The 26,434-nt window shown below is 45.1% G+C and overlaps 1 protein-coding gene across 1 annotated transcript in view; it reads left to right on the top strand.

The window, feature by feature from the left end:
• The window catches only part of Prr14l (proline rich 14 like), a 73,422-nt gene extending 57,809 nt beyond the window's left edge, over positions 1-15,613 (top strand). The window contains exons 9-10 of the mRNA XM_036200493.1: positions 9,600-9,671; positions 11,564-15,613. Of these exons, the coding sequence (XP_036056386.1) occupies positions 9,600-9,671; positions 11,564-11,840 (349 nt within the window). The 3' untranslated portion in view covers positions 11,841-15,613. The remainder of the gene's footprint in view (positions 1-9,599; positions 9,672-11,563) is intronic.
• The last annotated feature ends 10,821 nt before the right edge of the window (positions 15,614-26,434 follow it).

Raw genomic sequence — 26,434 nt, 5'->3', positions numbered from 1 at the left:
CCTGAGAGGATCTGAAAAAGCACCCTTGACCTTCATTTAACTTAACTAATTTCTGTTGAGACTTGAGAAGAAGTGTGGAACCACAGGGCCATTTACTGTTTTCTGTCTTTGACACAGGACCTCAGTAAAACAGCAGAACACAAGAATATAGTAATGACACAGATTTGCTACAACAGGGAATAGTGTTGTGTTGGAAGGGGAGGTGAATGTGGTTTTTATTTATTTATTTTTGGTTTTTTGGAGGCAGGGTTTCTCTGGGTAACAGATCTAGCTGTCCTGGAACTCTCACTGTATAGACCAGGCAGGCCTCGAACTCATAGAGATCTATCTACCTGCCTCAACCTCCTGAGTGCTGGGATTAAAGGCATGCTCCACCACAGCCAGGCTGAATGTAGTATTTCTAATAGATATCTATGTGTGGGAGGTCTGTGTCCCAAGTCTTAGTTCATAAGCACATTCAGTTTTTTTTATAAAGAGATTTATTTATTTATTATGTATACAACATTCTGCCTCCCACCAGGAGAGGGCACCAGATCTCATTATAGATGGCTGTGAGTCATCACATGATTGCTGGGAATTGAACTCAGGACCTCTGGAAGTGCTTCTAACCTCTGAGCCATCTCTCCTGTTTTGTTTTTATAATTCTGTTGTAAATTGTCTATAAGTCCTGCTTTCCCAAATTGTAGCTAATTCTTGCATGTAAGATATTTCAAAGTTGAATGAATTTTTCCCCCATAATAGAGGTTTATTTAGAATAAAGAGAAATGTCTTCATTCCCTTAGGGATACAAAGATATAAATGGGCTGGATGTAATGGTGTATGCTTATAATCCTACCAGTTCAGGGTTGGGGTGGGTGGGGAATCAGGCATTTGAGACCAGTCTAGGCAGTGTACCAAGTCCAAGGTCAGGTTGGGCTATATGAATTACTGTCTCAAAAAATAAATCGGGGCTGGAAAAGTGGCTTAGGGGGTAGAGCAGTGGCTGCTGTTCCGAGAGCCCAGGTTGCGTGCTCAGCACTCATGGTTCTCACAACCACCTGTGATTCCAGCCTCCATGGGCTCCTACATGTGTCAGGTGTATACACATACACAAAATTAAATAAATAAGTGAATATTAAAAAATAAAAAGAAATGAACTCCTTAGTGAGTGAAATGGCCCTGTGGGTAAATAGCGTGTTTGACACGAAGCCTGACAGTTTGATTTTTACTCCCGGACCCATGTTAAGATGGAAGGAGAAAACTGACTACATAAAGTTCTCTGACCTCCAGGTGCATGATATGAGCCCCACATGCCCTCACACTCACATTATGCACACACAGTAATTATAAGTAAATTAAAAGACAATTCTAATTCTCTAAATTTAGGAAGGATGCAAACCTTCAGTGGGGGGCAATAGACAATAGAAGCAACATTCCTCTCTGAGGAAGTAACAAAGACCACCTCTCTATGTTGTTAGTAAATCTTATTCTCGCCAATTTTGTAGCACTCTGGAGGCCAGTGAGTGTATTTGACCCTGGAGGGTAAGGGTTGGAGTTCCTGGGAGAACTGAGAGGAAAACTGGTGGTCAGTGAACACTGGAAGTAGTCAGTCCTGCCGCTCCGGCAGTTATACCCAGACTGCAAGAAAGGGTAGGACCCAAATGGCTCATTTGTCATGCCGTACTGCTGTAACCATTGTGATGGGAACTGGCAAGCATTCTTCACCAGGTACCACCCCTAGTTTTGGAAAAAGGACCACCAGGGCACGAAGTCCAAGATCACTCAGCGGGTAGGCAGTGGTAAACTTGAGTGTTGTAGAGAATCAAGATGGGAACGATTGGACATAGTGGGTGGGGGTTAGGGTATTAATGCAGTCTGAGGAATCCAGCGTGCCTATAAAGTGTGTTCCTGAGGAGCTAAAACAGTCTGCAATAGAAAGAAGGATGTGGGAGAGGTAAGCGGTGATATTGATATTTAATAGACCAATGGGCAAGGCCACCATTGGCCATGTGAGTTTGACCTGGAAGTGACAACCAACCAGCATGCTTCAAAGCAGCCAGCAGGCACTGTTATTCAGTAGCTGGTATGTGGAGGTAAAGATCTGAAACGAGATGGGTGACAGATGTGGAGACATTAGGGATGGGAGAACTTTGAACAGGTGTCAAACCACACCTAATGAGTGTTTATACAATAGTCTTAAAGGGGCTGGAGGGATGGCTCAGAGGTTAAGAACACTGACTGCTCTTCCAGAGGTCCTGAGTTCAATTCCCAGCAACCACATGGTGGCTCACAACCATCTGTAATGAGATCCGGTGCCCTCTTCTGGCCTGCAGTCATACATGCAGGTAGAAAACTTGTATACATAATAAACAAATCTTTTTTTTTTTTTTTTATTCATTTTACATACCAACCACAGTTCCCCCCTCCCACCGCTCCTCCCCCAGACCCCCCATCCACTCCTCCAAAAGGGGTAGGCCTCCCATGGGGAGTCAACAGAGCCTGGTACATTAAGTTGAGGCAGCCTCTACCCACTATATCCAGACTAAGCAAGGCATCCCACCATAGGGAATTGGCTACACAAAGCCAGTTCATGCACCAGGGAAGGATCCTGATCCCACTGCCAGGGGCTCTTCAAATAGACCAAGCTACACAACTGTCTCCCTCATGCAGAGAGCCTAGTTTGGTACCATGCAGGCTCCACAGCTGTCGGTCTAGATTTGTGAGTTCCCATGAGCTTAGTTCAGTTGTCTCTGTAGGTTTCTCCATCATGACCTTGACACCCCACCCCCCACCCCCCTCATATAATCCTTCCCTTTCTCTGACTGGACTCCCAAAGCTTGGCCCAGTGCTTGGCTGTGAATCTCTGCATCTGCTTCCTTTAGTTAGGATGAAGACTCTGTGATGACAGGGTATTCACCAATCTGATTACAGGGGAAGGCCAGTTCAGGCAGCCTCTCCACTATTGCTAGGAGTCTTAGCTGGGGTGAGCCTTGTGGATTCCTGGGAATTGCTCTAGCATTAGGCGGCTCCTTCTATCATGGTATCTCTTGCTTTGCTCTCCACTTCGCCCCTCCCCCTGCTCAACCATCCTGTTCCCTCATGTTCTCATCCTCCATCCCCTCCCCGCTACCACCCTCCCCCCACCCCTTTGCCCCCAGTTTACCCAGGAGATCTCATCTATTTCCCCTTCCCAGGGAGATCCATGTGTCCATCTTAGGGTCTTAGGGTCTTCCTTGTTACCTAGCTTCTCTAGAGCTAAATGGACTATAGTCTGGTTATCATTGCTTACACCTAGTATCCACTTATGAGTGAGTACATACTGTTTGTGAGTCTGAGTTACCTCAGTCAGAATGATTTTTTTTCTAGTTCCATCCATTTGACTGCAGATTTCATGTCATTGTTCTTTTTTGCAGCTGAGTAATACTCCATTGTGTAAATGTACCACATTTTCTTTTTCAAAAAAAAATTTTTTTTTAAAGATTTCTTGAGAGTACAGCACAGAGTAATTATAAAGATAAAAGATTTTCAGTGGCTGGAGAGATGGCTCAGTGGTTAAGAGCTTCCAGAGGTCCTGAGTTCCATCCCCAGCAACCACATGGTAGCTCACAACCATTTGTAATGGGATCAGATTCCTTATTCTGCTGTATATATAAAATACATGAGTAAATAAGTCTTTGCTAGCCAGGCGGTGGTGGTGCACACCCTTAATCCCAGCACTCGGGAGGCAGAGGCAGGCAGATCTCTGTGAGTTCGAGGCCAGCCTGGTCTCCACAGTGAGTTCCAGGAAAGGCGCAAACCTACACAGAGAAACCCTGTCTCGAAAAACAAACAAACAAACAAAAAAACTTTGCTAGGCAATGGTGGCACACTTCTTTAATTTTAGCACTGGGGAAGCAAAGCCAAGCGGATCTCTGAGTTCAAGGCCAGCCTGGTCTAAAGAGCGAGATCCAGGACAGGCACCAAAACTACACAGAGAAACCCTGTCTCGGATAACCAAAAAGAAAAGGGGAGGGGGGTGGAAAGGTTACTAGTTATAATGAACCCTAATAATGTGCTTAACTAATATATGCTAATAAAAAGATCTCTAAAATAGAAAAACAAATTGGCAAAAGAACAGGTGGACAGGTGAACCAAGAGAATAGAACAGTGTGTCTGAAAGCCCGCTGACAAGGTTATGAGCACCTGGTTTATGAAAGGGACCCTGCAAAGCTGTAAGAAGTACTCTAAGTGTTACAGTTACTTTGGAGGATTTTTGTTTTATTGTAAATTAAACTGGAGACTGGAGAGATGGCTCAGCAGGAAAGGATTTGTACTTTTTGATCTCAGCATCCACATCATGTTACCCACAACCACCTGTAACTCCAGCCCCCAGGGATCTTCTAAAATCCTCAGACCCATGCTCATACATGCACACCCCAACAGGTACACATATAGTTAAAAAAATAGACTAGAGAAATGGCTCAGCTGTTAAGAACACTTGTTACTCTTATGGAAGACCTGGGCTGGGTTCTTAGCACCCACATAACAGCCCACCATTTTTCTTAACCCTGGTTCCAGGGAATCTGCCCTCTTTTGGTCTCTTTGGGCACTATATGCATATGGTTTACATATGTACATTTGGGCAAAACATAAAAACCCTTGTAGTATGTCTTACTCTGACTGCAGAGGAAGTGTCCCACTGCTCATCAATGAATGTTCCTCCATCACCTTATCACCTGAATGTTTGAAGCCTCCGTATTTCATATGTTGAAACTCTTAATTTATTTTTATTGAAATCAAGAGACAAAAGAGTAATCAGTTTTCTTGGTGGCTATACTCCTGAGTTCTATTTTGGGAAAATGTTCTCAAGTGTATACTGTGCTAATTTCCTGATATGTTCAAAGCAATATTTCAGGGCATTTCTAAACAGACATACTACAAAAGGAGTTAGGATTGGGCTGGTTATGAAGGTGGGGGATTGGACTGGAGAGATGGCTCAGAGGTTAAGAGCACTGGCTGTTCTTTCAGAGGTCCTGAGTTCAATTCCCAGCAACCACATGGTGGCTAACCATCTATAATGAGGTCTGGTGCCCTTTCTGCCCTCTTCTGGTGTGCAGGCAGAACACTGTATACACAACAAATAAGTAAGTCCTTTAAAAAAAAAAAAGAAAGAAAAGATTTATCTAGGGGGTGGGAGGGGAGAGAGATCTGTGGTTGGTATATAAAATGAATAGAAAATTTCTTAATAATAAAAATTTTTAAAATGAAGGTGGGGATTGCCTGTCATACACAAAGCTCTAGGCTTAGTCCTTAGTGGTACGTTTTGTGCACATCTCATCCCAGCACCAGGGAGATCAAAAGTTTGAGGTCTTAGCTGGGCAGTAGTGGTGTACACCTTTAATCTCAGCACTGGGAAAGCAGAGGCAGGTGGATTTCTGTGAGTTCGAGGCCAATCTGGTCTATAGAGCGAGTTCCAGGACAGGCTCCAAAACTACACAGAAAAACTCTGTCTTGGAAAAAAAAAAGAAAGAGAGAGAGAGAGAAATAGTTGAAACAGTCTTGAAGGACCAGAGTAGATGCTTCACACTGATTTATTTTAAACTTACTACATATGGAGTTTATTGGGAAAATAACTTAGTGACTAACACCACTTGCTGTTCAAGCATGAGGACCTGAGTTCAATAACAAGCACCCATTTATAAAATTGAACTTGGCTACACATGCTTGTAATGTCAGAGATTCACTGGATAGCTGTATACCCTACCCCAGATAGTAAGCTTCCAGTTCAGAGAGAGATCTTGTCCTTTTAAAGTTTTTAAAAATGATGTGTGTGGAGGTTGGGGATTTAGCTCAGTGGTAGAGTGCTTGCCTAGCAAGCACAAGGCCCTGGGTTCGATCCTCAGCTCAAAAAAAAAAAAATTTTTTTTTTTTTTTTTAAGTTATGTATGTGAATGTTTAGCCTCCATGTGTGTATGTGTGCCATGTGCATGCAATGTCTGCAGAGAAGAGAAGAGGGCATCAGAATTCCCAGGAACTGGAGTTAGAGACAGTTGTGAGCCACCATATGGGTGCTGGAAATGGAACCTGAGTCCTGGAAGAGAAACAAGTACTCTTAATGCCTGGCCATCTGTCTCTTTTGAGAGATCTTGTCTGAAAGGAATAAGGTGAACAGAAATAAAGGGAGACCTCCTCTAGCTTCTGCATGCCCAGGTATGAATATATACCAACACAGTCCATGTGTGTGTACCATATACACATCCCAAAAATAAACATTTAAATTTAAAATAGTTGAAATGGCCAAGCATGGTCTGGCACATACCTATAATCCCAGCTCTAGACATTGAAGCAGAGTTTAAGGGCAGCTTGGGCAGTTGTCATGCTCTTGAGATTTTACTATAAAAATACACAGAATTAGATAAAACTACAGTAATCAAGACAGTGTAGTAGTAACCTAAGGGTAGATTTCTGAAGTGATGAGATAGCGAGAATCCAAAGTACACATCTAGAAATCAGTTGATTTCAACAGAAGCGTCATGGCTACTCAGTGGGGAGGTGAATCTTTCTAACAAGTGGTGCTATGTTGCTATGTGTAAAATTGGATTTCCATGTACAAAAGTGAACTCAAACCAAAGTTCTAATTGTAGGTACTACAACAATAAAAACAAGCAAGCATAGGTATCAATCTGCATGAATCTGAGTAGGCTGTGGCCTTTTGCTTATGACACTACATTTCTGAACAATAATATCATTGAATTTCAGGAAAATTAGCCTTTGTTTGTCCCCCATCAAATACCACTGCCAGAAAAGTAAATGCACAGTAGCTGGCATGGTGGCACATGCCAGTAATCCAGCGTTTACGAGACTTGCAGGAGGCTCTTAAGTTTGAGGCTAGCCTTAGCTTTTATAGCCAGATCTGTTTGATTGGTAGTTAAGTAGATGATAAATGATGGATGGATGGATGGATGGATGGATGGATGGATGGATGGATGGATGGGTGGGTTGGTGGGTGGGTGGGTGGGTGGGTGGATGGAAGGAAGGGTGGGTGGATAGAAGGAAGGATGGATGGATGGGTGGGTGGGTAGCTGGATGGAGAGAGAGATAGGTAGATTGATTGGTAAATAGATAGGTAGATGGTTAATAGATAATTAGAAGACTACAAGCTGGGAGAAAAATATGCATCCAGTTTAAGGAATCCAAGTAAGGAATCCAAAATATGCAACTGTTCTCTCTCTCTCTCTCTTTGTCCAGTGGTGCTTTGGGATTAAACCCAAGCCTTTATTGCATGACCAGGCAAGATCCATTCCTTTGAGTTTTATCCTCAGGCCACAAAGAACTCTTAAAACTCAGTAAGAAAATGAGCAGCCCCGTTCAAAAATGGGCAAAGTTCCTGAACTGACATCTTGTCAAAGAGGAAACAGACAGGAAATACACACCTGAAAGGCACTGGGTGTTGTGTGTTACTAGGGAGTTGCACCCTAAAGTAAGGACAAGGTGCAGCACTAATGCTAGCTGGGCCTTGGAGCAGCAAGAACTTGACTTTATTGCTTGGGAGCATGCAGTTTCTTACAGAACTAAAAATACTCTAACCACACATTGCAGCGGTCATATTCCTTGGATTTGTGTCCATAAGTTGAGAAGGTATATACCGAAAAACTTCACACACATTTACATCAGGTTTATTTATAACTTCCCAAACCTGGAGGTGAGCAGCATTTACTTTAGGAGGGACTGGTTAAGCATGTACATCCAGACAATAGAGTATTTAAGTCATTGCTAAAAAAAGACATTACTCACCTGATGGTGGTGGTGCATGCCTTTAATCTCAGCACTTGGGGGCAGAGGTAGTTGGAGGCTAGCCTGGTCTAAAGAGTGAGTTCCAGGACAGCCAGGACTATTACACAGAGAAACCCTGCTTATACCTATAATTTCAGCACTAGGTTGATGTAATCAAAATCTTGAGGCTAGTCTTAGGGAAAAGAATCTGTCAGTAAGTTGCTTGCTTGCAATCACAAGTACACAAGTTCAAGCCCCAGGACCCAGATAAAAATATGCCAGGTCTGGTGATAATACTTAGAATTCCTAAGGTGAACAAGTTGGAAACAAGGATCCCTAGGGCTCACAGGCCAGACAGTCTAGCCTAATCAGTGAGCTGAGATCATTTCTGAAAATAGGTGGACAGGCTTCCTGGGGATAACACCCATGGTGGTCCTGCAGCCTTCACACACGCATGCATTAGAAGTAATAAACAAGTTTAGTAAGGTCAGCAAGATGGTAAATGAACCTGATGAACTGCATTCAGTTTCTAGGATCCACATAGAAAGAGAAAACTGACACAAGGTATCCCCTGACTTCCCTCAACACACATGCTGTGGCACACACAGGCAAGTATGCAAACACACATGTACACATAAATACATCAGTGTAAAGTCTGAGACCAGTCTGGATCACATAATGAAACATTTTCCGAAGAGCATTTGTCTAGTGTGTGTAAGGCCCTGGTGGGACCCTCATCACATACACATAGAAAGGAAAACCAGCATGTAGAGTGACTCATGCTTATAGTTCATCCCCTTCAGAGGTGACAGCTTGGAGGTGCTTGAGGCCACCCCAGGCAACATAACATGACCTTGTTTCCAAGGAAAATATAACTGAAAAATTATTCTACATTTATTTATTTTGGGTGTGGGCATACACATGCTTTGGTGTGCATCTGAAATCAGAAGACACTCTGAGCCATCTTACTTGTTCAAAAATAAAATGTGTTACAAGATTTAGGGCCAGATTTGGTGGCTAATGCCTTTAATCCCAGCACTCAGGAAGCAGAGGCAGGTGGATCTCTGTGAGTGTGAGGCCAGCCTGGTCCACAGAGTAAGGTTTAGGACAGCCAGAGCTGCACAGAGAAACCCTGTCTCAAAAAAAAAAAAATTTTTTTTTTTTTTTCTCTTGAAGGGCTAGAGAGATGACTCAGTTGTTAAAAGCCTTGACTATGCTTGCAAATGACTTCAATTGTCAGCACCCACGCGGAGCCTCCCAACTGTACCTCCAGTTCTGGGGAATTCATACCCACTTTTGACTTCTCAGGCACCAGACAGGCACATAGTGCATAGTTGTACATGCAGGCAAAAACACACATACATTAAATAATTTTTTAAAAATAATAGAATAAAAACAAACCCAGCAAAAGTTTATTGTGTTCACTAAATTCTTGCCAGCCACTGGAACTTACAATTTCCAAGCCATGAATAAGAATACTTTAAAAAACAAACAATGAATGGCTGGGTCAGTGGTAGAGCACTTGGCAGCATTCATGCAGCCCAGCATTCCCGATCGAGAGCGAGCAGCTAGGCACCACAGGCTCGGGTTTATAACCCCAGCACTTCCAGAGGAGGCAGGAGTGTCTGACAGTTAGGACTACCTAATGAGACCTTGTCTCAGAACCCAAAGTGAACAAGAGAAAACCATCAATTAAGGCAGACCGCTGGTGTGGAACTGTAGTAGAGTATTTACCTGGTGGGCTAGGGGCCTGAGTTCCATCCACAGCTCTGACAACCAGGAACGAGATGAATAGGGTTTTGACTTTTCAACTTCAAGGAATGTGTGAGTGAAAGCAGGCATGAAGAATTCTTTTTTTCTCTTCTCAGGTTAAAGAAGAAAGAGTTTAGTTTAGAAGAAATATATACAAACAAGAATTACAAGTCTCCTCCTGCAAACAGGTAATTCCTGTGGCTGGGGTAAGGGGGTGGTGTTAGAATGGTTGATGCCTCTAACCTTTCTCACTTGGACATTTCTCTTCAGCTCTCCCTGGTATGGGGTGGGATTTTGTTGTTCAAGTTTTTTTGTGAGGCAATCTCATTATGCAGGCTTGGCTAGCCTAAATTTCACAGATCTACCTGCCTCTCCCTCTGGAGAGCTCTGGGATTAAAGGTGCCCCCATGTCCAGCCCAGTATTGGGCTTTAGAAATAGCTAGAATTGGGGTTTGGGTTCCAATTCCTTGAATCAGGGCCAGTGATTTGATAGAAAAGAAGTGTTTGTGAGATTCGGTAGTCATAGATGCCTATTTACCTGGCACCTGTGTTGTGCTGAATACACTGGTTAGCTTTGCCTGGGCTCTTAATTACTGTTTCCAACCATGATTTCAAGCCCAAGTATTTGGGCTTGTCACTTGGCCACCTTTGTGTCTAAATTCAGTTCGAAGCAGTGACCGTTATTGACTGTTTTGTCTGGGATAAAGGAAGAGAGTCCTGGTATTTTATCCCAGGATTTTGTGCATGGGCTCTGCCTAGAAGGCATTTTTATAGGTGAATATGCATTGCAGCATTGCTAAGTAATAGGAAAGAATTGAAAACAGCTGCAAGTGTCCTTTCCTAGTGTTTTCATTCAACTTTGGTTCGTTTTCGTAATGAAATATAATGCATAGCTGTTGAAAATGAATCAGTGTTGTATTAAATGAAAACAAGCTTGGGGGTCTTTCATAGGTAAGAGGAGCCCACGTGCAGGACTGTGCGTGCTGTTTGCTACTATTGGAGATGTGTAGGTCTACTCAAGGCTTGTCTGCAAACTCAACAACCCTACTTCAGCCTCCTCGGTAGTTGGGATTATAGACTTGCATCACCATACCTGACTTTCCTTTTTTTGTTGTTTGGTTAGTTTTGAGACAGGGTTGATATGTGTAGTCCCAGCCGTCCTAAAACTTGCTCTGTAGACCAGGCTGGCCTCCAACTCAGAGATTCACCTGTCTCTGTCCCTCCTGAGTGCTCAGATTAAAGGTGTGTGCCTCCACAGCCTGGCCTAACTTTCCTTTTATTTTTTTAAAGACCATGCTGAAAGCTGGGCAGAGATGGCACACACCTTTAGTCTGAGGAGGCGGAGGCAGGTACATCTTTGGGTTCAAGGCCAAACTGGTCTACAGAATGAGTTCTAAGACAGCCAGGGCTACACAAAGAAACCCTGTCCTTAAAAAACTAAAAAGCAAAAACAAAACAACAACAACAAAACATGTTGGTATTGTAACTCAGGCCCTCATGTGTGCTAGACAAATGTTCTATGTCCTCAGCCGTGAACTAATAGCTTTGTTCACAAAAGGAAAACTCAAAACAAATGTGTGGTAGATATGGCTCACAGAGTTTAGAAGGTTTACTGTCTGGAGCCTGGTATGGTAGATTAGTATGCCTATAATTAATACAGTTGGGAGGCAGAGGTAAGGTAGTCAGCAATTTAGGGTCATCTTTAGCTACATAGGGAGTTTGAGGCCAGCCTGGGCTGTGACAAAAGGTTTGCTGTTTGCCCAGTATCGACTACTATGTTACTTAAATGTGTCTACATATTAGCTTTGGAGAACATACACAAAACTAGCAGTTACCAGTATTATACATTTTGGAGTGAGAAACTAGTCTTAATTTTGATGTTTACCCTTCAGTTTGAACTTTTTTCACTTTGTGCACATATTTATAAAACTTGTGCTTTTCCCGGTGCATAGAAATAGATGCTGGCCACAGGAAACAGTCAAGTTGGGAGTCAGTGCAGGCAGCTTTTGGCTGGCGTGGTGACCCAGACGGGCTCTGTGAGTCCACCTGTCAGTGATTCTGAGTTGTGCTCTATCCTCAGGTGTTTAGAAACCATCTTTGAGGAACCCAAAGAACGAAATGGTACACTGATCTCTGTCAGCCAGCAGAAAAGGAAGCGTGTTCTGGAATTCCAGGATTTTACTGTCCCCCGAAAGAGACGAGCTCGAGGTAAAGTGAAGCTGGGGGGCAGCTTCACAAGGGCCCAGAAGGCGGCTCTGCAGACTCAAGAGCTGGATGCGCTTTTGATTCAGAAGCTGCTGGAACTGGAGACTTTCTTTGCCAAGGAGGAGGAGCAGGAGCAGTCTGTAAGCTGCTGAGAACACTGCAGGGTCTCCATTTTGAATCTTTTCAGACCTCCCTGGAAGAGGTTCCCTGATTTTACCCTGTGCCCAAACCACTTACAATGCCTGGTCCGTGAATTTTTACTTATTTCAAGGTGCAGCCTTTTTAGAAGCTGGTGAAGAAGGGTCCTCTAATTCTACTGCTGAGTATAGAGCCTCAGGAATGCTCCCTTTCTCCTGGGAATGGTCCTGAATGACATCAGGCCACTTCCTTCCCGTCTCTCCCATCACACGTGGAAGTAGCCCCACATCTTAAGCAACACTAGGAATCTAAGGACTCGGTGTTTGTGCATCCACATGAAAGTTCCTCTCTGTTTATGGTGCTGCTCGACCAAGACTTAGAAACGTGGCCTGGGGGGACAGCTGGTCACCTGGCCTGTGTGTTCTCACCAGCTCTTTTCAGTGATTGAGAAGGATGAACTGGTGTGTTTCCTGATCTCTGGTCTGAGAGAATGTGTGTGTTTGTGTGTTTGTGGCTTCTCCCCATCTTTTCTCCCTTCTGTGACTGCGGGTCACCAGTGCCAGAGGAGCCCGTCCAGGCCCCACGTAAGTTGCACTTTTTAATGTTGTGGTGTTATTTTTCATTTTTTTCTTTTTTGTTTTTGTATTATTGCTGCATGTTTGGGGTCTTTAAATGTGATTTTAAAACACTTTGTAAGACATTAAGGAGAAAGACAATACATGTCTTAAGAGAATATGTGACAGGCATTTGATCAGCACATGGATGGGGGGAGTGTTCCCATTCATGTGTTTCAGGCAGTCCCTCCCCGTGCCAGCTTCTCATGTAGCTCATTAGAGGAAGCACTTTTTCATCCTCCTTCTCAGTCCTGCCCACTTCGTACACATGTCTGTTTAGTGACATGTATAAAAGCAGATCTCTCTCATAACCATTTTTTAAAAGATTAAGGTTGAGTGTGGTTTTCTCTGAAATGTTGATATATGACAAAGTTGGGAACAGTGTGATAGAGGCTGGCCCCGAGCATTTGCAGCTGCTTGAGTGCCTATTTCAGGAGTGGGAGAGAGTTGATTGGTAGATGAGACCTAGTAATCCATTCCTCCAGCAAGATCCCAAAATCCCAGAGCAGTGCTCTCTGAGAGTGCCCCATGTGCTCTGGTCCTTTGTCAGACCTATGGAAATGTCGGCATGCTGGAAGTAGCTCAGTTTCTAGGTTTGTACCGAGGAGTCTGCAGGCAGTGGGCTGCCTTGTCTGAGCAGCAGCCCCACAAAGCTCATCTTCCCGCTGTGCCCTCACTGTGCGTGCTCCATCCTCTCCTTGTCTTTTCCACTCTCTCCCACCCTCTGCACCTCCCCGACTGCTGGCATTCAGATAGTTAGCATCCTTGGCTGGCAGTAAGCAAGATGCTCAGCCCAGCCACTGGACACTGGTCACCTCTTCCAGCCTCCAGGCTGGTCCAGGGCTGTTCCCTGACTGTCTGCAGAGAAGAGCGAGTGGTGCTGTGCTGGAAGGTTAGCCAGCACTCCTAGGCTTCTTTCACTCTCCGATGTCAGTGGCTAGGGAGACGGGGTGCCGGTTTGAGGTCTTCATGTGCCTTTCCCTTGTAGGTTGATGGTCTGGGCCACACTGGAAGAGAAAAATAAATATGAGCAGAGGGAAACCATACCATGACCTTCACCACCTCAGCTGTTACATAAGTTAACACACAGCTGCTTGTCTGGAGGTTTTAAAGGTCATGACCCTGTAGGATTAGAAGAGTGCAGGCCAGTTTGCACACTGGTCCTCAGTGACGTGTGCGGCCCCTCCTGTTTTGCCCATGTTGCCCAGACCAGACAGATGTGACCTGTGCTGCCCTCAATACCTCTCCCTCCCCGGGGCAGAGTCTTAGATACTCTGAGCTTCTGCACCTGTCGTGTTACTGCAGGGGATGGAACGAGGGACCCCGTGCCACAGGTCCATCTAAGACTGTGCATTAGACGCTGTAAGCTAGGAGGCGGTAAACAAGCCATTCGCCAGTTTCACCACCAGGGTCACCCAGGAGACGGAAGGATGAGGTGTGCACAGCTGTGGCACCGGCAGCATGACAGGCCTTCAGAATTCGTCCAGGACAAGTGTGGCACTGGAAGGCTGGGAGCACTGGCCCGGACTGTTGGCAGGACTGGAGAGACCCAGCTCCGTCCTGCCTGGCAATGTAGGAGGGAAATTGCAGTTCTTGGCCTTCCCTTGACAAAGGCTCTTCCACTCGAGAAATGGTGACTCACTGGGGCAGTCCATACTCAGCCAGTTTCACATCAGTCAGCCAGCCTCAGGGACACATCAGTGTCCTCAGAACCCGTGGCCTCTGACTATGATGGGAGCTCTTGGTGGTTGGCCTGTCACCTGCTGGAACTACAACTCTGTTATGTCATGGGAGTGGGTAAAGTTTCTGAGGATGGGTGTTCCCAGCTCAAGTGATGGAAGTTGCCGTTAAGCACAACTTGATAGAGCTCCCCTCCAGAAGTTAGGTTGTGGGGAGAGAGGAGAGGTCTCGGGTCCAGCCGGATTTCAGCCTGCCCCTTTGCCGTCTCTCTCAGTTTCCAGCTGTAGCGGCCGCCTCCCTCCCATTAGTGCCTCTCTCCTTTTCCTCCCGCGGTCCCGTCCAGCCTTGTCTCTCCACTCGTCTACATGTACCTCATCGCCTGTTAAAGCCGATTGTGTCTGTCTTCCCGCTGCCCTTACCGGAAGAGCTGACTGAGAGGGGGTTGCAGTAGGAAGATAGGTAGCTTTTGCCTTACTTGAGCCTGAAGAGCTCAGAAACTCATGCTGTGAATCCTAAACTTTGTGCTCCTCCAAGAGCTGTGAAAATCATGACTTTTTTTTCTTTTCTTTTTTTTTTTTTTTTTTTTTCACAATTTTGCCTGAAAGGGTCTTTTGTGAGGGCTCCAGAGCCAACCTGAGGTCAATTCTTGATCCCACTCTGTGGGCATCCTTCCCCTGGGGCATATCCCCTGCCCGCCAGGCTAAGAACAGCAGCAAGTCTGCAGGTCTGTGGCAGAGGGCCAGGGCTGCAGTGCAGCTAAGTGGACACAGCCCTTGATCTCCAGGCTGCGGCTCCATCTCCTCTGTACCGTGTGCATTGAGATCTGTGCAAGACCAACTTTTAGGTTGTGATGCTTCCCTCCTGGACCCGAGAGGAGGGGAGTATGCAGTTGGTGCTGTCTTTAACCCCCTTGTTTATTTCGATAGCTTTTCCCCGGTATCATGAAAAGGGCCTTTTTAATGACCACATTATGGGTGGCTGTATCCAAAGCATGAATGATTGGCCAGAGATGTGGAATGTCCTCACCTGGATTCCGTCAGGAGAGGGCTGCTTTCCTGAACTGAACTTCTGGATAGAACTGGCTAGGAAGGGAGCCTTAGTTTTGTTCACATCTCAATTAATATTCCCTTTTAGCACACATTGAGCAGCAAAAGCTATCTTGATTGTGAAGCTGGGGTCCTCATAGCCACCATCCAGCACAGTTGTGCTGGGATTTGAGGCTTGTTCTGTCTTTACAAGACCGTCTAGAGTTGAATTGGATTTGAATTCTCAACAAGAGACCCCCTTGAGCTGGGATCTGGGCCAGTGAGTTGCTGTCCCAAGTATTCCTATATTATCATGGCTAATAGTTCAGTGAAATGTGTCCATCTTTGGTAATGTTGGTGTACGTGATGCCCCTACAGTTCCTTTTCTGTTTGATAGTTTGTGACTCTACATGCCCACTGTTACATGAATTAATTTATGAAAAATAAATTTTTCTTGAAAACCTTTCAGATAATTGTCAAGGCTATTTTGTTCTTAGAGCTTGGTAGTAGATTCAAATTTTGTCAATAATGATCCAAGGGTTAGGGGGTTTTTTTGGTTTTTGTTTTTTTAAGTTGACATTCCAGAGCCTTGTATCAAGCATTGTCCATCCCAGAATGGCCAACCTTTCTTAAAACCTGCCCCCTGTTGAGCACATCTTCGGAGCTCTGCCTTTGGGTAGCCTCCAGAAGCAGTCAATGGTGAGTCCTTTCCCAGAGAAACGGGTGTCTAGAAACAGTCTTTTGGAGCAGAGTCATATCCAGTTAAATTTGAATCACCGATGGAGTATTTTGTTGTGACTTTTGTTTGTTTTTTGGGATAGGAATATTATTTGAGACAGGATCTTACTATGTAGCCTCACATAACCATAAGACTAAAAAAATCTGAGGTCCATTTAGAGTTCTGCTCATCTTCTCATAGCGCAGGCTGGCCCTGAACTCACGATCTTCCTGTGTCAGTCTGTTGGGATTACAGGCAAACTGCAGTGCGCCGGGTGTGGTGATTCATGCCCGGAATCACAGAACTGGGGAGAGTAAGGCAAGAGGATGACCACAAGTTCAAGGCCAGCCTGGGCAGGAGAGTGAGGCTCTATCTCAGGAAATAAACTAAACTAGTGAGTAGTGCAGCTCACTTTCTCACATGACAGAGGACCCAGTGCATTTGATCAGTTCATGACAGTGCGGTGAAAGCATTAGCTTCCTGGGGGCACGTCTCCTCTCACCAAGCACAAACAGTGCCTCACTTCCCTCTTGGGCTCTGAGCTGAAGCAGCAAGGACCTCCATCCATGCAGTGTTTTCTGCTTGGGACGTGCCCTGCCTGATGGCTGTCTGCCACATGTCAAAGAGCCCTTACCCACACACAGATAATTTTCAAGAAAGGCGTTGTTACTAGACCCCTCACGTCACAGGTTCTTGGCATTTGTGAGGCCTCCTGAGTGAAAGGACTAACCCTGATGCCGGATCCCTCCAGATGAGTTTAGATGATGCACTACCCTCCTGAAGGGTAGAAAACTCGTTTGTACAGTTAATTCTTCTGGAACTTCTTTCAAGAAGTGTCCTAGAAAAGTCATAATTCTCCAAGTTCTGGGGTTGGAGGTAAATTTACTGTGGCATCTTTCTCGAGTCTCTGTGCCCCTCTGTCCTCAGCAACAGCTGCTCCTTTCTTCACCCCGCATCAAAGTGGTGGAGGCCGCCATGTGAGCAGGCTCCAGCCTGGGCCCTGGTACTCAGGAGTGGACCAGACAGGCTCCCATCTCACCGCTGTGCTGACTGCTCCTGTGCACCCCCCTCCCATTCCTGCATGCTTCCTTCTATCACTTCCTTCAGATCATTGCATTCCCAAATCATTGGTCTTGAAAATGGTCCCCTCCCATTCGTAGGGGTACCCCTGCCCCCAAGACCTTTTGCTGTGGCACCACCACCTTCCTGTCTGTGTTAATAACTGTAATATAAGCTCTTCAAGATCAGGGTCTCTTATTTTTGTTAGCTCTAGTCCCTCCTGGCCTCTGGTACAGTGTTTGATATTTACAGCTGTTTACCGCCTAAACATCATTTTGGTCAATAAACTGCATATTACCGTAAGATGGTAATGGAGCTGAAAAATTCCTGTGGACGGGCAAGGTCACAGCTGTGATGATGTAATGCAGTATATTACTCAGGTCTTGGTGTTGGTGCAAACAAGCCAGTGTATTGCCAGTCATGTAAAAATGTAGCACAATTATGTACAGTATATAATTTGATAGTGCTAATAAATGGCTTCCTGATCTGTGCAAGTTCTTAATTGTATTTTAGAATATATGCTTGTTTTTATTTATCTATTTATTTATTTATTGAGAGACAGTCTCACTATGTAGCCCCGGCTGGCCTGGAACTCTCACTGTGTAGAGCAGATTGGCCTTGAACTCAGAGATGTGTGAGTAAAAAAAGCTTCCTGGACAACATTCAGCATCCCACATTCAGAGTATCTGGAGGCCACAGGCGGTCAGGAACGTGGTTCAGTGGTAAAGCAGTTGCCTTGCATGTGTAGGGTAGTGTCTCAGGTTCCATCTCCAGTCCCACCTCCCTCCCTCTGAAAGCAGCCACGTTGAATGACAGACCTCCGCCATCTAGGTTTGTGTAAATGCTCTGTTGGCATTCACAATATGACATTCATTCGCACCAAAATCACCTAAACAACATCTCAGGACACATTTTTCAGAATGTGTCCCTGGGTGTGACTGGGTGATGGCACCTCAGAAAAGCTTCATGAATAGATGAGTGACTTTCCCAGGTATGGCTGCTGTACAGACCAACCCAAGTCCATTTCAGTGGCTCTTTTAATATTTAAAGACTGCTTAATTTCTCCTCTCTCATTCCCTGTCACTCCTCGAAAGGCCTGTGTAGTAGCTGCTCAGGTTCTGATAGCACACAGTTCCAGGAGCAGACATGCACTGCTGGCCTTCGCCATCTGATTGGCTGTTGGAAGTGGCATCAAATTGGAGTCCCTGCTTGGGTATACTGTCAGTATGGTAAAGCTGGATAGTTACTTGTGTAGGAATCCTTTTAAAGGTCTCTCTCTTCCTCTATCTCCGCCTCCCCCCCCACACACACACATTTTTGTTATTTTTTTCCTGAGACATGGTCTCACTATATAGCTGAAGCTGGACTTGCGCTCCCCATTCTCCTGCCTCAGCCACCTGAGTCCTGAGATTTGCAAGTACATGTCACCATGCCCACCTTAAAACAAATATTGCTTCCCCTTTAAAAAAAATTTTAATATTTTAAACTATGTGTATGTATGTAGGGGAGTGGAGGGGATATGCACACAAATGTAGTACCTGCAGATGTCAGGAGTACCAGATGGGAAGCTGGAGTTACAGGCATTTGTGAGCTGCCTGAGGCAGGTGCTGGGAATTGAACTCAAGTCCTCCAGAAGAGCAGTACATGCTCTTAACTACTGAGCCATCTCTTTAGCTCCATCCCTGACACCTTTTTAAAACATGTGTTTATTTTTTATTTTATGTATATGAATATTTTGCATGCATGTATGTAAGGGTACTGTGTGTGTGCCTGGTGCCCATGGAGGCCAAAAAGAGGGTTCTAGATCTCCTGGAACTGGAGTTACAGAAGGTTGTAGGCTGATGTTTGGGTACAAGGACCCAAATCTGGATCCTCTGGAAGGAGCTACGAATACTCTGAACTGCTGAGTCGTCTCTCCTCCACAGCGTCTTTGAAACAGGGTCTCATGGAAGCAAGGACACAGTGTGCGTGTGTGGAGGTCAGAGGACAACTTGGAGTTGATGCTCTCCTTCCCCCACGTGCATTCTGGAGATTGACCTTGAGTCTTCGAGTCTGACAGCAAGTACCTTCCTGCAGAGCCATTTTGCAGGCCCCACTTCCCTATTTCCTTAAAATATATTGGGTTGGGGATGTAGTTCAGTTGGTAGAGTGCTTTCCTAGCAATCAAGAAGCCCTAGGTTTGAGCCCCACACCACATTACCCAGGTGTGATGGTACATTCCTTTGGTCCCAGCACAGAAGAAGTGGAGGCAGGAGGATCAGGAGTTATACTCAGCTACGTTATGACTCAAGACTTGGCATGGACTACATGAAGCTCTGCCTTTAAAAAAAAATAAAAAATCAGAAGTTCAAGAAATGCAGAGAGCAAATAACAAGCACCCATACTTCCACCATCTATAATTAATAAGGATTGAGGGGTGAGGATGTAGCTCAGTGGTAGAGTGTTTTCCTGGAATGCACCAGCCCTTAAGTTCGGTTTCCAGCATTACAAAAAACAAAAACAAGCCAGGAGGTGGTGGTGCACGCCTTTAGTCCCAGGACTGGGGAAGCAGAGCCAGGTGGATCTCTGTGAGTTAGAGGCCAGCCTCTACAGAGTGAGCCAGGACAAGCACCAAAACAACACCGAGAAACCCTGTCTGGAAAAAAACAAACAAGCAAACAAAACAAAGCAATAAGGACGGGCATTGTTTACATGACTCCATGACCAGACTCCTTCTAGGCTGTCAGGTTTCAGCATGTCTTTTTTTTCTTTTTCTTGGTTTTTCGAGACAGGGTTTCTCTGTGCAGCCCTGGCTGTCCTGGATTTCACTCTGTAGACCAGGCTGGCTTCGAACTTACAGAGATCCGCCTGGCTCTGCCTCCCGAGTGCTGGGATTAAAGGTGTGCGCCACTGCCGCCCGGCTCAGCATGTCTTCTTATTCCATACATTTGTTGCCCTTCAGGGCCCTATCTGCTCTCTTCCTTTCCCTCTCTCTCCCTCTATTGCCCCATAATAACCTACTATCCAAATACTATGCTTAATATTTACCTCTAGATCATTACTCTTTGTATCTTCATTGTTCTCCAAGGCAGGAAAAGCTTAGTCTCAGCCTATGGCCCAGGGGAAGGTGGCAAACAGTTAAGAGGTGGAGCATAGAGGAAGAAGTCAGGTCATGGCCACTGGTGCCATGCCCTTGAAAGGGGTATTAAGACTGGTCTTCCTATGTCTTACACTTCTTAGTCGCCATGAGTTCTACAGGCCTTTCTGTCACATGATGTCACCGTGGTGTACTATGCCACCACAGGTTCAATGCCACCTTGAAACCTCCTCATGCCAGAGGAAGCCTTTCCTCTCACTGCCTTAGGTATTTGGTCTTAATGATGTGAAGGGGACAAACACAGTATTTTACTTTTGGGGTTTTCCTTACTGCTTTAGAGTAAGCCACCCTAGAAATGTGATTGGAGGACCAGGAGATGGCTCAGTAGGTAAGGTGCTTGCAGGCAAGCATGAGTTCCTGAGTTCAGATCCCCAGCTCTGAGCCAGGGGCCGCAGCATGAATCTGTCCCTTACCACCAGAAAAGTTGAGACAGGTTGATATTGGAGGTTCACTAGCTAGCTAGTCCAGACAAAATGGTGAGCTCCAGGTTCAGTGAGAGACCCTGGTTGAAAGAATATGATAGAGAGTAGCAGATGAAAGATACTGGACATTGACCTCTGGCCACACACACACACACACACACACACACACACACACACACACACACACACACACAAATTGAAATTTGAAGACTTTCTTCTCTGATAGGAATTCCGAGTCAGTTTGTGTGTACAGAAAGATCCAGAGTTTTCTGAAGGTGAAATTCAAATTGGGTTCCTTTGGGAAATTAGTTATCAAGGATTATGAACGTAAGCACATTGTTTAGTGATTGATGTGGGAGGGCCCCAAAACACTGTGGGCAGTGCCATCCTGTTACAGCTGCTCCTTGAGTAGATAAGAAAACAAGGGAAGAAAGTCAGTAAGCAGTGTTCCCTCATGGTTTCTGCTTCAGTTTGCCTCTAGGTTTCTGCCTTGGCTTTCCCTGATGATGGATTGTGACCTGTAAGCCAAATAAACGCACTTCACCCCAGGCTGGTTGCTTTTGGTCACTGTCTTTATCACAACAATATAAAGCTGTAGCTGTATGGTCGCTACACAAGTGTGTGGGTCCACGCGGGTCGTGGAATGAAGACACAGCGACATCTTAAGAATGAATTTAGCCTATCATGGCTGCAGGGGGTTCAGCCTGGAAGAACTGAAGCACTAACCCTTCACCTAGGGTAGTTTTATTTCTCTCCAATATAGTTTAGCCAGTTAATTGCCATATCTTCAAAGCAACCCAAAAGGAGTTCCCAGAGACCAGTGCCAGGTGCAGATTACTTGAATATCAGGTACCTTGGTTTTAGGGTTTTCTGGACCAAGTTTTGCATAGGCCTTTGATCTGTGGGGGACTCTGATCCTTGACTCTCAGACAAGATCACATAGGGCGATAAGAGAAACAAAAGAGAAGAGAAACAAAAGGTGTGGTTAAACAAAGGAAGGATCAGGGCTAGGTGCTCTCTGGAGCCAAGCCAGGAGCTCAGCGGAAATGCCACCACATAAAGCAAACTAAGACACCTTCCAAATCTTTAAAAAGGCTGCTCCAGAGCAGCAGTTCTCAACCTGTGAGTCATGACTGCTTTAGGTGTCACATACCAGATATCCTGCATTTCATATATTTTGATTCATAACAGTAGCAAAATTACGGTTATTAAGTCACAATGAGATAATTTTATGGTTGGGGGTCAGCAAAACATGAGGAACTGTATTAAAGGGTCACAGCATTAAGGTTGAGAACCACTGCTCTAGAGTAAACATTATAAAATGGACACAGAAATAACGGTGGTGTGTTGGTTTGAAAGAAAATGGTCCCCAAAGGGAATTGCACTATTAGGAGATACGCCTTTGTTGGAGTAGGTGTGGTCTTGTTGTAGGAAGTAAATCTCTGCAGAGGTGGGCTTTGAGGTCTCATATGCTCAAGATACCGCTCAGTGTCAGAGACCACTTCCTGTTGTCTGCATATCAAGATGTAGGACACTCAGCTCCTTCTCCAGCACTGTGTCAGCCTGCATGCCACCATGTCGCACCATGATGGTGATGGACTAAGCCTCTGAAAATATAAGCCACTCCAGTTGAATGTTTCTCCTTTATAAGAGTTGCTGTGGTCATGGTGTCTCTTCACACAGTAGAATCCCTAACTAAGACAGCCAGGTATAGCTGCACATACCTATAATCACAGTACTTGGGAGGTGCATACGGGAGGATAAGGAGTGCAGGATCATCCTTGGGTATATAGGGAGTTTGAGGCCAGCCTGGGCTATATAAAACTCTGAGCTGGCTAGTTTTATGTCAGTTTGACACAAGCTAGAATTACCTGAAAGGAGAGAACCTCAATGGAGAAAATGCCTCCATAAGATCCAGCTCTTAAGGTATTTTCTTAATTAGTGATTGATGGGCAAGGGCCCAGCCCCTTGTGGGTGGAGCCATCCCTGAGCTGGTGGTCCTGGTTTCTATAAGAATGCAGGCTTAGTAGCCCGGCGGTGGTGGCACCTTTGATCCCAGCACTCAAGGAGACAGAGGCAGGCAGATCTCTGAGTTTGAGGCCAGCCTGGTCTACAGAGCAAGTTTTATGACAGCCAGGGCTCCACAGAGAAACCCTGTCTTAGAAAAACAGGATGGGCACAAAGGTAAGCAGTACCTATGCATGGCTTCTCATCAGCTCCTGCCTCCAGGTTCCTGCCCTGTTTGAGTTCCTGTCCTGACTTCCTTCAGTGAATCCTGATGAACACTGAAATAAAAGTGTAAACCAAATAAACCTTTTGCTCCCCAGCCTACTTTGGTCATGGTGTTTCATCATAGCAATAGAAACTTTAAGACATACCCTTTTTCAAAAAGTAAAAAGTAAAGCCCACAAAGCTAAGCAAGACAAGACCCTGCCTGAAAGAGATACTTTTTCTTTTAACATAATTTTTATTGAATCTTTGCAAATTTCACACCATGCACCCCAATGCCATTTTTCTTCCAGTCCTTCCATACCCCCCTCTACCCTTGTAACCTCTTAGACCCAAAAGAATGAAACATAATAAAAATAGTCCTCTATTTATTGCAGCCTTATATGCATGTACCATTCTGCTCCTCCATCTTTCCTACCTCTCCATAACATATTTGTTCATCTTAGTGACATTGGAAGTTGTGGTGTCACATAGTATACACTTTTCTCCCATTTCCCCATGGTAAACAGCTTTACTTGCCAATACTCATTGCAAGGAGTCATTAGTCTAGTTCAAGGCCTGTGGCTTCTGCAATATCATCAATACTGGACCCTCATAGAGACTCTCAGATACCTTGATGTTGCTCTGAGTCAAGGGGATCCTGTGGATCTGCAGAACCAGCAGCCCCTTTTGGCACTCCAGCAACTCAGATGGGGAGGGGCAACTCAAAGTCCTGGATCTTGGCCTGGGAGGTAGCTGAGCTGGTCATCCCACCAGCTCTGCCAAGCCCATGCTGTTGTGCCCACGCCCTCGTGTGTTTGGTAACTGGCAACAGCCAAGGCCATCTGGGGCCAGAAGATGTGTGTGTGTGTGTGTGTGTGTGTGTGTGTGTATGTGTGTGTGTGTGTGTGTGTGTGTATGTGTGTATGTGTGTATATAGAGAGAGCAAGAGCGCATACAGTGGAGGCCAGAGAACAACCTTGGGTGCTGTTCCTCAGGAGCTGATTGCTTTTTTTGTTTGTTTGAGATATGGTGTCTTCCTGGCTTGCTCACCATGTAGGCTCCCTCTCTCCTTCCTCCCCTCTTCTCTTCTCCCTTCTCCCTCCCTCTCTCTCCCCCAAAACATACGTGAAGAAAATGGGCAGAAGTCAAAGGGAAAATCTAGGTTATAGTTAGGTGGAGTGCTTCGATAGCTTGCTCAAAGCCTTGTCTCAGCCCCCATCATAAACTGGACATGATGGAAAGCAGAGCATGGTGGCACACACCTTTAACCCCAGCACTCAGGAGGCAGAGGCAGACTGATCTCTGAGTTTGAGGCCAAACTGGTCTATAGAGAGAGTTCCAGGGCATCTGGAGCTCCACAGGGAAATTATCTCTCCAAAAAAAAAAAGCAACTCCTAAAACAATTAAATTATTTACTACTAAGTCTGCACCTTAAAACTTATATATGCATGGCCAGTGGTGGCGCAAACCTTTAATCCCAGCACTCAGGAGGCAGAGGCAGTCGGATCTCTGTGAGTTCAAGGCCACCCTGATGTACAGAGTGAGTTCTAGGACTGCCGAGGCTACATAAAGAAACTCAGACTCAAAAAGCAAAAGAACCCAAAAAACCAAAAACTTTTATATGAATGCTGACAGCAGCTATATTTATAATTGAAAACACACTGTCTTAGTTAGGATTTCTAATCCTGTGATGAAACACCATGACCAAAGACTTGAGGAGGAAAGGGTTTATTTGCCTTCCATGTCCTGAGTCACAGTCAACGAAGGGAAGTAAACTCAAGCAGGGCTGGAACCTGAAGAAAGGAGCTGATGCAGAGGCCATGGAGGGGTGCTGCTAACTGGCTTGCTTCCCATGGCTTTCTCAGTCTACCTTACTATAGAACCCAGGCCCACCAGCCTAGGGGTGGCACCCCCAATGGGCTGGGCCTTCTCCCATCAATCACTAAGAAGATGCCCTAATGCCTGCCTGCACCCAAATCTTACAGAGGTCCCCTCTTCTCAGATGACTCTAGCTTGTGTCAAGGTGACATAAAACTAGCCAGCACATACACTAATCCAAGTACACAAGTTACAGGAGTACACATACTATGGTATTACATTTAGATGAAAATTTAGAGTAGGAAAATCATTGGAACAGAAAGTAGGTTGGTGGCTGCTTAGGACTGGAGTGAGGGCCACAATAGTGCATAGAAATTATCACTGAACAGGATGGGTTTTATCTGATAGATGATAAAATATTCTAAAATGAATGATAGTGCTTGCACATCTGTATATATGAAGCCATTGGATTCACACTTAAAACATATGAACTGAATGTTATGTGAGTTTTATTTCAATAAAGCCACTGTAAAAGAAAATAAAATACTCATGGTAGGTCACACCTGTAATTCTGGTACCTAAGAGGCTGTGACATGAGGATCACGACATCAAGACCAGTATAGGTTACATAATGAGTCTGAGGCCAGCCTGGGCTACATATCATGACCCTGACTGAAAAATAAAACATTGAGAGATGGAGAGATGGCTGGCTCAGCAATTAAGAGCATGTACTGTTCTTCCAGAAGACCTGAGTTTGATTCCCAGCACCCGTGTCAGGCAGCTCATATAAAACTCCAGTTCTAGGGGAGGAGGGTTGCAACTTCTCTGGCCTCTCTGGGCACCTGCATGCATGTAACATATACACAGATGCACAATTTAAAATAATAAAAATAAATCTTTAAAAATAATTAGGGGCTGGAGAGACGGTTCAGTGCTGGAGAATACCTGGTGCTCTTACAGAGGGCCCAGGTCCGGTTTCTAGCACCCACAGGATGGTTGACAACCATCCGTAACTCCGCCTCCAGAGGATCTGACATCTTACCTCTCTGGGCACCATACATGCATGTGATGCATATACATCCATGTAGGCAAAAATCATAGACACATAAAATAAAATTTAATTTGCCATACTAGGACAATTGAGAAAAATAACATGCTTAATAGATGCAAAGAAGTAACTTTTTAATTTTGAAATTATCTTTTTGTTGTTCCCTGTGCTTTTGGAGTTATACTCAAGAAATCACTGTTAAATCCAGCATATAAAATTTCTTAGAGGTCAGCCTGGTGATGGGTGGTGCACACCTTTAACCCCAGCACTCGGGAGGCAGAGGCAGGTGGATCTCTGTGAGTTTGAGGCCAGTCTAGTCTACAGAGTGACTTGAAAATCCTGTCTTGAAAAAAAAAATGTCTTTTCTTATGGGTTAGAGAGATGACTCAGTAGTTAAGAGCACCAGCTGCTCTTCAAGAGGACTTGAGTTTGATTCCCAGCACCCACACTGAGCAGCCCAAACTTCCTGTAACTCCAAGGCCCTCTTCTGGCCTCCACCAGCACCAGCACACATGTCGTGTGTATGTACATAGACTCAGGCACACACATGATCCTAGTTGCTTTCTGTTGCCGTGATTAAATCATGACCACAGGCCAGTATGGTCTACAGAGTGGGTTCCAGGACAGAGAGCTGTTACACAGAGAAACCTTGTCCCGGAAAAAAACAACAAAAAACAACCAAACAAAAAACCATGACCTTAAACAACTTGGGGAAAGGGGGTTATTACATTTTACAGATCAGAGTCTATAATCAGGAGATGTCAAGGTGAGATATCTAGAGCAGAAAACACAGGGGAATGCTTACTGAACTGCTCCCTCTAGCTTGCCCAACTACCTTTCTCATACAGGGCAGGCCCACCTGCCCAGGGATAGTAGC

This window comes from Onychomys torridus, chromosome 10 (assembly GCF_903995425.1).
Source record: "Onychomys torridus chromosome 10, mOncTor1.1, whole genome shotgun sequence".
Classification (NCBI taxonomy): Eukaryota; Metazoa; Chordata; class Mammalia; order Rodentia; family Cricetidae; genus Onychomys; species Onychomys torridus.
Note: the sequence above shows the minus strand (reverse complement) of the source record. Positions and strands in the feature narration are given on the sequence as shown.